Source organism: Platichthys flesus, chromosome 11 (assembly GCF_949316205.1).
Source record: "Platichthys flesus chromosome 11, fPlaFle2.1, whole genome shotgun sequence".
Taxonomy (NCBI): domain Eukaryota; kingdom Metazoa; phylum Chordata; class Actinopteri; order Pleuronectiformes; family Pleuronectidae; genus Platichthys; species Platichthys flesus.
In genome coordinates this window covers 5,995,955-6,010,342 of record NC_084955.1, presented here as the reverse complement: position 1 = coordinate 6,010,342, position 14,388 = coordinate 5,995,955, and the positions used below count along the sequence as shown (strand labels likewise).

At 38.9% G+C, this 14,388-nt stretch overlaps 2 protein-coding genes across 2 annotated transcripts; both read right to left on the bottom strand.

Moving 5' to 3' along the window:
- Window positions 1–648: 648 nt before the first annotated feature.
- On the bottom strand, window positions 649–6,539 carry LOC133965187 (sulfotransferase 2B1-like). Its single transcript, XM_062399616.1, has 6 exons — window positions 6,401–6,539; window positions 3,352–3,560; window positions 3,099–3,225; window positions 2,833–2,927; window positions 1,604–1,784; window positions 649–1,193 (listed from the first exon to the last, which is right to left on the bottom strand). The coding sequence occupies exons 1-6, from the start codon at window positions 6,537–6,539 to the stop codon at window positions 1,078–1,080; spliced, it is 867 nt and encodes a 288-aa protein (XP_062255600.1). The 3' UTR covers window positions 649–1,077.
- Window positions 6,540–7,680: 1,141 nt separating this feature from the next.
- On the bottom strand, window positions 7,681–14,028 carry LOC133964395 (sulfotransferase 2B1-like). The gene is made up of 6 exons (XM_062398438.1): window positions 13,890–14,028; window positions 10,841–11,049; window positions 10,588–10,714; window positions 10,322–10,416; window positions 9,094–9,274; window positions 7,681–8,698 (listed from the first exon to the last, which is right to left on the bottom strand). Exons 1-6 carry the CDS (start codon window positions 14,026–14,028, stop codon window positions 8,583–8,585), a joined length of 867 nt encoding a protein of 288 aa, XP_062254422.1. The 3' UTR covers window positions 7,681–8,582.
- Window positions 14,029–14,388: the final 360 nt, after the last annotated feature.

Sequence of the window (14,388 nt, the reverse complement as noted above, 5' to 3'; positions counted from 1 at the left end):
GATGTATCCAATAGTGAAGGATTTTTATTTAATAGATGGTGACGAGTCATTTTTCATGATGTTCAGATGCAGTCTCATGAACTCTGGAGCGAATCAAACAAACACTAAGTGACTTCATGTACTGATCAGGTCCTGATAACTAGTGATGAGGGTTTATTAGTGACAGTGAGAGCAGGTCAGAGTGGAGGAGGATGGTTATACTACCAAACTTGCTGAAGGAATGTGGTTTTGCATTATTTTGATAATAAATGAACACGAAATATGCATTATTTTGATCACAGTGTTTGATCTGTAACACGATCATTTCCCAATTTGGATTCAATACGGTACATCGATCTACCTATCTATTAATATGCAAATATAATGAATGTATGAATGGAAACTTTGCAATCCTCTTAAACCTATAAATGAAAAGTACACACAAGGCAGCACAAAGACTGAAAGATGGAGCGTATTCTAACCCTAACCTTAAGCAAGTGTGACAATAATACAAATTAAGACGATGTAGAAATTTATGTGAGCCATGATATTTATTGAAAGTGTATTAAAAGTTTCTACAAGCTGAGCTCCGGGTGCCTTAAACATGCATAACATTATATAGTCACATTTTGCATACAAGCAAGGAGTCAACAATAGTTGTGTTGTTAGTTTTAACCAAATTGAGAAGCAGGAATATAACAAAATAGCTCATTAACAAGCTTATTTACAGATGACAGAATCCAAATGATCACTGTTGAAGCAGCAATCCCTTGTTGGCGGTTTAACATAAATTCTCATCCAGGGCAAGCAAAACAATTGTGGAATTAACCTGGAAAATGTTACATTTCACACCCCAAAAAACTGTTGACATATATTTAAATGTGGTGGTGGTCTCTCCAGGTAACAGGCTCTGCAGCTCTTCTAAATCCTGTTTGAGAAGCTGGATGATGACCAGAGTACAAACATCAGTAAAGTGATATTTACTTGTCTGCCTAACTTTGAAAATATTTGGCCCAAATAGCACCAGTTTCCTACTCTGACAAAAATATCTATTGTAAATGGTTCTTTCTCTCTCTGCGTCTCTCCTCTGGCTGTGGCTCAGTCCAGACTCCACGGCAGAGAGAAGCTCTCACCCTCCATCTCTTTGCAAATGACTGATGTGAACCGGGCCAGCTGCTCTGAGCTGAAATGTTTTTTCCAGTCTCCAGCAATACCTGACATGAGATGACACACACCAAGAAACACACATTAACACAACAGAGCTCCGGTGAGAAACTGTTCAGTAGAAATTCAAGTGGTAAGAAAGGCAGTTTTATTGACTGAAAATTCTCTTACATGAAGGGTTATAACTCAATAAAGATGTCGACCTCAACCAGGTAAGTATTTAAATCCAGTCAGACAGTTTAAATGTAATTCTGAGAAAACTGCATTGGACCTTAAGTTAATGTAGAACTTTTTTTTTAGCATTTCAATTTGTAGAAATTACTCAACTCTACAGTCAGTAAGCAAGAAAAATTGCCATCAAAACGTGAGCACAAGCAAAAAGTTGAAAGTTAACAGTTGTTCATATAATCAAAATTCAGCCACACCTCTAGCTGTTTATCATGGACACATGGAGCCTCACCTTTCCTGAAGAATGGAGATTTGTCAGAGTCCATGAATTTCTTTGGCATTAGGCTGAAGTTGGACATGTTGTTGTTCTTCATGGTCTTGAAGGTGCAATGCTCTGCGATCTTCTGAATGGTGTCTTCACTCAGGTTAGTGCCCAGGAAACCAGATAAACGCCTGAGAGACGCAGGCAGGTCCTAGAAGGAAAGCACACGTGACCTTTCATTGTAGCTTTTTGAAGCAGCAGTTGTTCTTTGTCATCTCAAGATAGAAATTCTCTGACTTTTCTGGTTGATTTCTATGATGAAAGATCACCAAAGCCATCTGATGGTCTCTGTGACGTCACTCAGACTGGACAGCTTACTAAGAAAATGAATTACAATAAGTAAAATTGGCCCTTTATCCAGTAAAATACCAGACAATTTGTCATTACAAATTATCATATGGAAACTTTTTGCTTTTTTATATTATAAGAATTAAATATTTGAAGTTTGGGAAATTTTTAATTGGCACTCTGTCGTGTTTTCCTTATTTTTACATTTGTCATTTATTTTTGGTGTCACCTTCCCTCTTTTACCTTCCTTCCCTTGTGTGTTTTTCACCCCTGTGATTATCTGCCATGCTTCCCACTAATAGTGTGTTTATTTGATCAATTGATACAGAGAAGGGTCATTGAGACCAAACTCTCTTTTTCAAGGACTTAGGACAAAGTCAAGTCTGTCTGTTCCCTTTCCTCTGAGCCAGTTCCTCTTAGTTTATTTTTGACAAGTGTTTTTGCCAATGTAATGCAGTAGAATGAAGTAGTTATTAGATGAGGAGCCTAAATTCAGAATTATTCAGTTTATGGTAGGACACTACTGCACTGGTCTATTTTGAATTTTTGGTCTATTTTGCTTCCATGTCATCTTCTTTGATTCTAACGGAGAGAAAACTTCCAAAAATATACATTAGGGTGGTGTTTGTACCCTCTGTCTGTTTGTTAACAAGACACAAGTTAACTATATTTCTTTTTATCTTTTGGCTTATTAGCTGTAAACTAAATATATTAAGAAAGAAAAGGGGAAGGGGCTCAAGCCCCCTCTGATGTCTATGTGTGCATGGGCCAGGTCTGGCCTCTATTTCAAGGTACCTTTCAAACTGCAGACACTCTATTAACTTCTATTGTGAGTTAACCATAAACTCTGGCCTAAGAAAGTAATATATCACCATTCACAACAACTCATAATTCGCTTGTGAGAGTTTTACCTGAAGCATTTCTTCATATGAGATGTACATGATTCTGTCTGTCAGCTCTGTGTGTCTCCAGCTCTTCACATGGTCCGTCCATTTTCCAAACATCACTGCAGGTTGTAATACAGTACACATTAAATGAACCAACCACTGCTGTGCCAGAAATAACAAGAGTAACTTAGTTTTTCCCTTTTCGCTCACATGATAATACACTGCTAAATTCGATACATCTGATATTCATACACTTCTCTAAGTAAACTTTTTAGGATGTGACCTCTGACCTCTGCCATCCAGGAATTTCTCTTTGAACTCATCAAAAGTTCCTGGATCCTCGAGGAATGATGCCATCTGGTGGAAGTAGTATGAAGACACCAGGACATCCTTTGGATTCCTGACAACATAGATCACCTATTGCAGGGAAACAAGTCACAAAATGAAAATAATAAGGCGAAATGTTTACTATAGATGTTTAATAAAGGATCAGATGAGGAGAAGTACATCAGGGAATATCTCACTAAGATTCCACAGGTTTACCTTGGCTTTGGAGGTGTGAAAGGATGCAGGCATGAGGTGATAAGGAAAATGAGTCACTAGTGCTCGCGGAGATTTCAATTGATCCACAACAATGGACAATTTTGTCACCTCCAGCCAAGGCACCCTTTCAAAGTTTGGAATGGTTTGGATTGGCTTCAGATCACCACCATTAAGCACCAGTGGCAGAATCTCCTGCATCCAGATTGTACCTATAGAACAACAAGGAAGAGTGATTACTACATGGTTAATGAAGCTATGATTTCTCCTTTCAGCTGTCAGTATTGGCTATTAATGGCTGAGAATAAAAAAGCCTTTTGGATATACTCACTAAACACAGTTGAACTACATGAATGAAGTTTTTCAAGTTATTCGCGATCCATCCTAATAAACGCAAATATTCCTTCTACATAGTCCAAACACCTACTGACAATACAAGAACCATAAACTGTTCACTAACAGCAGAATTCCAGCTTCAAAAGATTTGCAAGAGCTGTCAAATGTCCAACTGACTTTTTAGTTCACATACAGCACCACTAAGGGTTGGAATCAATATTTAACTTTACAAGTACTGGCTGGTCAAAATCATTCACAAATACTCCACTACTACAAACAGAGATTTCCCACACAACTGTCCATGAGCTCATTTCCTATTGGATAAAAAGTATCATATTCAGAAGTAAGGCCAATAATCAATGTAATGATTATGTGCTGCTTGACTCCAAAGACCACCACAGCTGACCCTGAACCAAATATAGAGATGTGTGACACTGACATAAGGGTGATGGGCCACCACAAGCCTCCAGCACACCAGCTTCCATTCTTCTCAGAGATATTCTCTCACTGGATGTTTTGATGAAAAGTTGAAAAGGTGATCACAAACATGAGTAACTCCAAGTCAAAAGATATTCATAATCTTCATGCTGCATTAATCAAGAAACATCAGAGCTACTTGTTAGAGCCAATCACTTACTTAGTTAACCTGTCTATACAAACCAAAATATTCCCAGAAAGCTTGAAAACTGCAATAATTACCCCTGTTTATAAATCAGGAGACAAGGACATAGCGAGTAATTATAGGCCTATTGCTATCCTCCCTGTTGTCAAAATGGTTCTGGAGAAAATTATAGCTGAACAACTAAAGGAACATCTAGAGTCTAACCAGCTGCTTCATCCACAGCAGTTTGAGTTTAGACAGAAATACTCAACTGAAACAGCTAATTGTTATTTGCTTGAAAACATAAAAGCTTCAATGGATAAAGGAAATGTTGTGGGGGCAGTGTTCCTAGACCCAAAAAAGGCCTTTGACATGGTAAACCACAGTACTCTAATGAACAAGTTAAAATCGTTCAAAATGTCATCAGAAGCTCTGCAGTGGTTTGCATCTTACCTGGAGGGGAGAGAGCAATGTGTCAGGGTCAATGGGGTCAGGTCCCATCTGCGTGCCAACAGCATGGGTGTACCGCAAGGGTCTGTACTTGGTCCACTGATGTTTTCTATGTATATCAATGACGTACCAAACTGCTGTCCGGGGTCCAACTGTCAAATGTATGCTGATGACACTGTTATCCATGTGTCCAGTAAAACACCCAGCTTAGCAGGTGAGCACCTGACACAAGCATTGCTCAGAATTTCAAAATGGCTTGAGCTGTCTCAGTTGACCATTAATGTGAAGAAAACCGTCTCTATGTGCTTCTCCATCCGTAATAGGCCTATCACCGATGTTTTCAAGGTATGGATCAAAAATGAATTAATTGAATCAGTAAATGAAGTAAAATATCTGGGCATCATCCTGGATCAGAATTTAAAATTTGTTACGCAAATTAAGTATGTTGCAAAAAAGGCAAAACTAAATCTAAACTGTTTCCGTTTCATAAGAAGGGACTTGTCATGTCAATCGGCCAAATTATTTATGCACGCTATGATATTTTCTCATTTGTCATACTGTATCACATCATGGTCACAAGCTTCTTCTACTGCATTAAAACCTATCTTCTCAATATACAAACAGACAATAAAAGTCATGGATCGGAAACCCATGAGATGGCATCACTGCGGCATTCTAAAAAAACACAACCTTTTCACCTTTGATAACTTTATTAATTTTAGTCATCTTCAATTGTTTTTCAAGTGTGTAAATAACCATGTGTCACCACAGTTGTCTGAATTGGCCATCAGACGTCAGAGCTCTCGTCAGGCAAATACACGAGCCTCCATCAATGGTGATTGTCTTGTTCCCATGCACAGGACATCTTTCGGTCAGTCTGTCTTCTCTGCAAAGGGGGCAAAACTATGGAACCTCTTGCCCACTAGTCTAAAACTAGAGACTAACAGCAACACTTTTAACAGAGAACTAAAACAACGGCTCAAATCAAATCAACAGTGCTCACACAAATAATTTACAACTGGTTATTGTTTGATCATGCTGCCTTTGTTCTCTACGTAGCCTATATATATATATTCAACTCATTATATTGCTGCTCTGTACTATACTGTATACTGCATTTTTACTATTTTTAATTATAACTATCAGTTTTTTATCAGTATTTGATCTTGCTTCTGTCTTGTTCAGTTTCTTTTGTTGTTTTCAAAAAGCCTCCTGTGGACAGGTGTTGTAAACTAGCATTTATGCTAATACACTGTAAACAATGCATCTGGTTCGTCCAATGACATTGTCATGTCCATGTCCAAATAAAATCAAATCAATCAATCAATGATGGTGGTGAATAGCACAAGTCCGTTTCAATTTTCCCATAGATGATCAATTTCGGTTCACAAAAATAGCTTGGCCCGACGTAAAATAAATGGATCTTTATTCAGTATTTTGATTTAACTTCAACCCGAGTGTTAAATCTCAGCATATTACTCTGCTTGCATTGAAATCACGATCTTGTGTAAATTTACAAAACAGAAAAACCTCGAACCAACGAAGCAGCGACAGTTCGCCAGGACCCAGGCTCCTGTGGCTCGTGTTAGATAAGGCATTTAAATATCTCAGACTTTCAATCAGAAGAAACAGAAAATCTCTTTGGTAAAGTTCAGACACACAGACCTGACTTCGGGTAGGTGACAGCGATGACGTCATCGTCTTTAAATTTGAATTCCTGCGCAAACTCCAAGCTTTCTGCGGTGTGGATCGACTTGGGAAGTCTGAGTCCATGATAGTCCAAGTACAGCTCTTCAGAGGACATTATGGTGCGAGGGTTCAAGCAAAGTCCAACAGAGTAGACACACTTCACTTCACTATCACTCTAAGGAGACGCCGTAAACAGTTGCCCCTGTTGGATGGTCCCTGTGCACTTGTCTCTCTCTTTATATACAGTGTATGGCAGGGCGGCGCTTGACATAGGCAACATATGAGGTTGCCTAGGGCGCAAAATGCTGAGAGGCTGGTCTATTCTGGTCTATTTTGCTTCCATGTTATCTTCTTTGACTCTAACGGAAGAAAACTTCCCAAAATACACATTTAGATGGTGTTTGTACCCTCTGTCTGTTTGCTAACAAGACACAAGTAAACTATATTTGTTTTTGTCTTATGGCTTATTAGCTGTAAACTAACAGCTTGAGGCACTGGTAGCTTAATCCTTTGTGTATCACCACTCAGCTCCCCCCAAGCAAAGAAACACCAGTACAACAGAGAAAGGAGCTGGGGGGTGGGAGGTGCTCCCTGTGATGTCTTCTAATCAGTCACACTTTGAGCTGATATTCATAAAATCCTGCTGAATTCATATTTGTGTAAAAGGAATAAACGGTCCGTCGCTTCTTTTGCAACAATGAAGTAAAAACCCTGCGTCGCGTCTCAGCCCAGATGTCCTGACTGTGCTTGTGATGTTACTTCTTGTGTTGTGCAGCAGTTTCAAAGGTATATCTCATAAACCCTAGAGAGTCAAACAAACACAAAGTAAACATCAGTCCTGTACTTGTCCTAATAACTTGAGATGAGTGCTGGTGTTTCTTGTTAGAGTGTAAGGTGAGAGCAGCTCAGAGGAGTGAGCAGAGGAGTGAGGAGGAAACAGAGCCCGACAGAGACCCTGACACAGGACCACTTGACCTTTAGTGAGCATCTGTCCTGGACCAGTGGTGTTATAATTATTCAGAGCTAAAACAACATGAATCAATTATGTTCTGTCTCTCTGTGATCGATAAACACTCCTCAAAATCGAGATGTATCCAATAGTGAAGGATTTTTATTTAATAGATGGTGACGAGTCATTTTTCATGATGTTCAGATGCAGTCTCATGAAATCTGGAGCGAATCAAACAAACACTAAGTGACTTCATGTACTGATCAGGTCCTGATAACTAGTGATGAGTGTTTATTATTGACAGTGAGAGCAGGTCAGAGTGGAGGAGGATGGTTATACTACCAAACTTGCTGAAGGAATGTTTTTTTGCATTATTTTGATAATAAATGAACACGAAATATGCATTATTTTGATCACAGTGTTTGATCTGTAACACGATCATTTCCCAATTTGGATTCAATACGGTACATCGATCTACCTATCTATGAATATGCAAATATAATTAATGTATGAACAGAAACTTGGCAATCCTCTGACACCTATAAATGAACAGTACACACATGGAACCAAAAAGACTGAAAGATGGAACACATTCTAACCCTAACCTAAAGCAAGTGTGCAAATAATACAAATTAAAACGATGTAGAAATTTATGTGAGCCATGATATTTATTGAAAGTGTATTAAAAGTTTCTACAAGCTGAGCTCCGGGTGCCTTAAACATGCATAACATGTCACATTTTGCATACAAGCAAGGAGTCAACAAGAGTTGTGTTGTTTGTTTTAACCACAATAAGAGGCAGGGAAATAACAAAATAGCTCATTAACAAGCTTATTTACAGATGTGAGAATCCAGATGATCACTGTTGAAGCAGCAATCCCTTGATGGCGGTTTAACATAAATTCTCATCCAGGGCAAGCAAAACAATTGTGGAATTAACCTGGAAAATGTTACATTTCACACCCCAAAAAACTGTTGACATATATTTAAATGTGGTGGTGGTCTCTCCAGGTAACAGGCTCTGCAGCTCTTCTAAATCCTGTTTGAGAAGCTGGATGATGACCAGAGTACAAATATCAGTAAAGTGATATTTACTTGTCTGCCTAACTTTGAAATTGTTTGGCCCAATGAGCACCAGTTTCCTACTCTGACAAAAATATCTTTTGTACATGGCTCTTTCTCCCTCTGCGTCTCTCCTCTGGCTGTGGCTCAGTCCAGACTCCACGGCAGAGAGAAGCTCTCACCCTCCATCTCTTTGCAAATGACTGATGTGAACCGGGCCAGCTGCTCTGAGCTGAAATGTTTTTTCCAGTCTCCAGCAATACCTGACATGAGATGACACACAAACACACATTAACACTTCAGAATTACCACTTGTAGAAATTCAAGTGGTAAGAAAGGCATTTTTATGGAGACTGAAAATCCTCTTACATGAAGGGTTATAACTCAATAAAGATGTCGACCACAACCAGGTAAGTATTTAAATCCAGTCAGACAGTTTAAATGTAATTCTGAGAAAACTGCATTGGACCTTAAGTTAATGCAGAACTTATTTTTTAGCATTTCAATTTGTAGAAATTACTCAACTCTACAGTCAGTAAGCAAGAAAAATTGCCATCAAAACGTGAGCACAAGCAAAAAGTTGAAAATTAACAGTTGTTCAAATAATCAAAATTCAGCCACGCCTCTAGCTGTTTATCATGGACACATGGAGCCTCACCTTTCCTGAAGAATGGAGATTTGTCAGAGTCCATGTATTGCTTTGGGACCAGGCTGAAGTTGGACATGTTGTTGTTCTTCATGGTCTTGAAGGTGCAATGCTCTGCGATCTTCTGAATGGTGTCTTCACTGAGGTTAGTGCCCAGGAAACCAGATAAACTCCTGAGAGACGCAGGCAGGTCCTAGAAGGAAAGCACACGTGACCTTTTATTGTAGCTTTTTGAAGCAGCAGTTGTTCTTTGTCATCTCAAGATAGAAATTCTCTGACTTTTCTGGTTGATTTCTATGATGAACGATCACCAAAGCCATCTGATGGTCTCTGTGACGTCACTCAGACTGGACAGCTTACTAAGTAAATGAATTACAATAACTGAATTGGCCCTTTATCCAGTCAAATACCAGAAAATTTGTCATTACAAATTATCATATGGAAACTTTTTGCTTTTTCATATTATAATAATTAAATATTTGAGGTTTGGGAAATTGTTACTTTTCAAAAAGAGCACTCTGTCTTATTTTTACATTTGTCATTTATTTTTGGTGTCACCATCCCTCTTTTACCTTCCTTCCCTTGTGTGTTTTTCACCCCTGTGATTATCTGCCATGCTTCCCACTAATAGTGTGTTTATTTGATCAATTGATACAGAGAAGGGTCATTGAGACCAAACTCTCTTTTTCAAGGACTTAGGACAAAGTCAAGTCTGTCTGTTCCCTTTCCTCTGAGCCAGTTCCTCTTAGTTTATTTTTGACAAGTGTTTTTGCCAATGTAATGCAGTAGAATGAAGTAGTTATTAGATGAGGAGCCTAAATTCAGAATTATTCAGTTTATGGTAGGACACTACTGCACTGGTCTATTTTGAATTTTTGGTCTATTTTGCTTCCATGTCATCTTCTTTGATTCTAACGGAGAGAAAACTTCCAAAAATATACATTAGGGTGGTGTTTGTACCCTCTGTCTGTTTGTTAACAAGACACAAGTTAACTATATTTCTTTTTATCTTTTGGCTTATTAGCTGTAAACTAAATATATTAAGAAAGAAAAGGGGAAGGGGCTCAAGCCCCCTCTGATGTCTATGTGTGCATGGGCCAGGTCTGGCCTCTATTTCAAGGTACCTTTCAAACTGCAGACACTCTATTAACTTCTATTGTGAGTTAACCATAAACTCTGGCCTAAGAAAGTAATATATCACCATTCACAACAACTCATAATTCGCTTGTGAGAGTTTTACCTGAAGCATTTCTTCATATGAGATGTACATGATTCTGTCTGTCAGCTCTGTGTGTCTCCAGCTCTTCACATGGTCCGTCCATTTTCCAAACATCACTGCAGGTTGTAATACAGTACACATTAAATGAACCAACCACTGCTGTGCCAGAAATAACAAGAGTAACTTAGTTTTTCCCTTTTCGCTCACATGATAATACACTGCTAAATTCGATACATCTGATATTCATACACTTCTCTAAGTAAACTTTTTAGGATGTGACCTCTGACCTCTGCCATCCAGGAATTTCTCTTTGAACTCATCAAAAGTTCCTGGATCCTCGAGGAATGATGCCATCTGGTGGAAGTAGTATGAAGACACCAGGACATCCTTTGGATTCCTGACAACATAGATCACCTATTGCAGGGAAACAAGTCACAAAATGAAAATAATAAGGCGAAATGTTTACTATAGATGTTTAATAAAGGTTCAGATGAGGAGAAGTACATCAGGGAATATCTCACTAAGATTCCACAGGTTTACCTTGGCTTTGGAGGTGTGAAAGGATGCAGGCATGAGGTGATAAGGAAAATGAGTCACTAGTGCTCGCGGAGATTTCAATTGATCCACAACAATGGACAATTTTGTCACCTCCAGCCAAGGCACCCTTTCAAAGTTTGGAATGGTTTGGATTGGCTTCAGATCACCACCATTAAGCACCAGTGGCAGAATCTCCTGCATCCAGATTGTACCTATAGAACAACAAGGAAGAGTGATTACTACATGGTTAATGAAGCTATGATTTCTCCTTTCAGCTGTCAGTATTGGCTATTAATGGCTGAGAATAAAAAAGCCTTTTGGATATACTCACTAAACACAGTTGAACTACATGAATGAAGTTTTTCAAGTTATTCGCGATCCATCCTAATAAACGCAAATATTCCTTCTACATAGTCCAAACACCTACTGACAATACAAGAACCATAAACTGTTCACTAACAGCAGAATTCCAGCTTCAAAAGATTTGCAAGAGCTGTCAAATGTCCAACTGACTTTTTAGTTCACATACAGCACCACTAAGGGTTGGAATCAATATTTAACTTTACAAGTACTGGCTGGTCAAAATCATTCACAAATACTCCACTACTACAAACAGAGATTTCCCACACAACTGTCCATGAGCTCATTTCCTATTGGATAAAAAGTATCATATTCAGAAGTAAGGCCAATAATCAATGTAATGATTATGTGCTGCTTGACTCCAAAGACCACCACAGCTGACCCTGAACCAAATATAGAGATGTGTGACACTGACATAAGGGTGATGGGCCACCACAAGCCTCCAGCACACCAGCTTCCATTCTTCTCAGAGATATTCTCTCACTGGATGTTTTGATGAAAAGTTGAAAAGGTGATCACAAACATGAGTAACTCCAAGTCAAAAGATATTCATAATCTTCATGCTGCATTAATCAAGAAACATCAGAGCTACTTGTTAGAGCCAATCACTTACTTAGTTAACCTGTCTATACAAACCAAAATATTCCCAGAAAGCTTGAAAACTGCAATAATTACCCCTGTTTATAAATCAGGAGACAAGGACATAGCGAGTAATTATAGGCCTATTGCTATCCTCCCTGTTGTCAAAATGGTTCTGGAGAAAATTATAGCTGAACAACTAAAGGAACATCTAGAGTCTAACCAGCTGCTTCATCCACAGCAGTTTGAGTTTAGACAGAAATACTCAACTGAAACAGCTAATTGTTATTTGCTTGAAAACATAAAAGCTTCAATGGATAAAGGAAATGTTGTGGGGGCAGTGTTCCTAGACCCAAAAAAGGCCTTTGACATGGTAAACCACAGTACTCTAATGAACAAGTTAAAATCGTTCAAAATGTCATCAGAAGCTCTGCAGTGGTTTGCATCTTACCTGGAGGGGAGAGAGCAATGTGTCAGGGTCAATGGGGTCAGGTCCCATCTGCGTGCCAACAGCATGGGTGTACCGCAAGGGTCTGTACTTGGTCCACTGATGTTTTCTATGTATATCAATGACGTACCAAACTGCTGTCCGGGGTCCAACTGTCAAATGTATGCTGATGACACTGTTATCCATGTGTCCAGTAAAACACCCAGCTTAGCAGGTGAGCACCTGACACAAGCATTGCTCAGAATTTCAAAATGGCTTGAGCTGTCTCAGTTGACCATTAATGTGAAGAAAACCGTCTCTATGTGCTTCTCCATCCGTAATAGGCCTATCACCGATGTTTTCAAGGTATGGATCAAAAATGAATTAATTGAATCAGTAAATGAAGTAAAATATCTGGGCATCATCCTGGATCAGAATTTAAAATTTGTTACGCAAATTAAGTATGTTGCAAAAAAGGCAAAACTAAATCTAAACTGTTTCCGTTTCATAAGAAGGGACTTGTCATGTCAATCGGCCAAATTATTTATGCACGCTATGATATTTTCTCATTTGTCATACTGTATCACATCATGGTCACAAGCTTCTTCTACTGCATTAAAACCTATCTTCTCAATATACAAACAGACAATAAAAGTCATGGATCGGAAACCCATGAGATGGCATCACTGCGGCATTCTAAAAAAACACAACCTTTTCACCTTTGATAACTTTATTAATTTTAGTCATCTTCAATTGTTTTTCAAGTGTGTAAATAACCATGTGTCACCACAGTTGTCTGAATTGGCCATCAGACGTCAGAGCTCTCGTCAGGCAAATACACGAGCCTCCATCAATGGTGATTGTCTTGTTCCCATGCACAGGACATCTTTCGGTCAGTCTGTCTTCTCTGCAAAGGGGGCAAAACTATGGAACCTCTTGCCCACTAGTCTAAAACTAGAGACTAACAGCAACACTTTTAACAGAGAACTAAAACAACGGCTCAAATCAAATCAACAGTGCTCACACAAATAATTTACAACTGGTTATTGTTTGATCATGCTGCCTTTGTTCTCTACGTAGCCTATATATATATATTCAACTCATTATATTGCTGCTCTGTACTATACTGTATACTGCATTTTTACTATTTTTAATTATAACTATCAGTTTTTTATCAGTATTTGATCTTGCTTCTGTCTTGTTCAGTTTCTTTTGTTGTTTTCAAAAAGCCTCCTGTGGACAGGTGTTGTAAACTAGCATTTATGCTAATACACTGTAAACAATGCATCTGGTTCGTCCAATGACATTGTCATGTCCATGTCCAAATAAAATCAAATCAATCAATCAATGATGGTGGTGAATAGCACAAGTCCGTTTCAATTTTCCCATAGATGATCAATTTCGGTTCACAAAAATAGCTTGGCCCGACGTAAAATAAATGGATCTTTATTCAGTATTTTGATTTAACTTCAACCCGAGTGTTAAATCTCAGCATATTACTCTGCTTGCATTGAAATCACGATCTTGTGTAAATTTACAAAACAGAAAAACCTCGAACCAACGAAGCAGCGACAGTTCGCCAGGACCCAGGCTCCTGTGGCTCGTGTTAGATAAGGCATTTAAATATCTCAGACTTTCAATCAGAAGAAACAGAAAATCTCTTTGGTAAAGTTCAGACACACAGACCTGACTTCGGGTAGGTGACAGCGATGACGTCATCGTCTTTAAATTTGAATTCCTGCGCAAACTCCAAGCTTTCTGCGGTGTGGATCGACTTGGGAAGTCTGAGTCCATGATAGTCCAAGTACAGCTCTTCAGAGGACATTATGGTGCGAGGGTTCAAGCAAAGTCCAACAGAGTAGACACACTTCACTTCACTATCACTCTAAGGAGACGCCGTAAACAGTTGCCCCTGTTGGATGGTCCCTGTGCACTTGTCTCTCTCTTTATATACAGTGTATGGCAGGGCGGCGCTTGACATAGGCAACATATGAGGTTGCCTAGGGCGCAAAATGCTGAGAGGCTGGTCTATTCTGGTCTATTTTGCTTCCATGTTATCTTCTTTGACTCTAACGGAAGAAAACTTCCCAAAATACACATTTAGATGGTGTTTGTACCCTCTGTCTGTTTGCTAACAAGACACAAGTAAACTATATTTGTTTTTGTCTTATGGCTTATTAGCTGT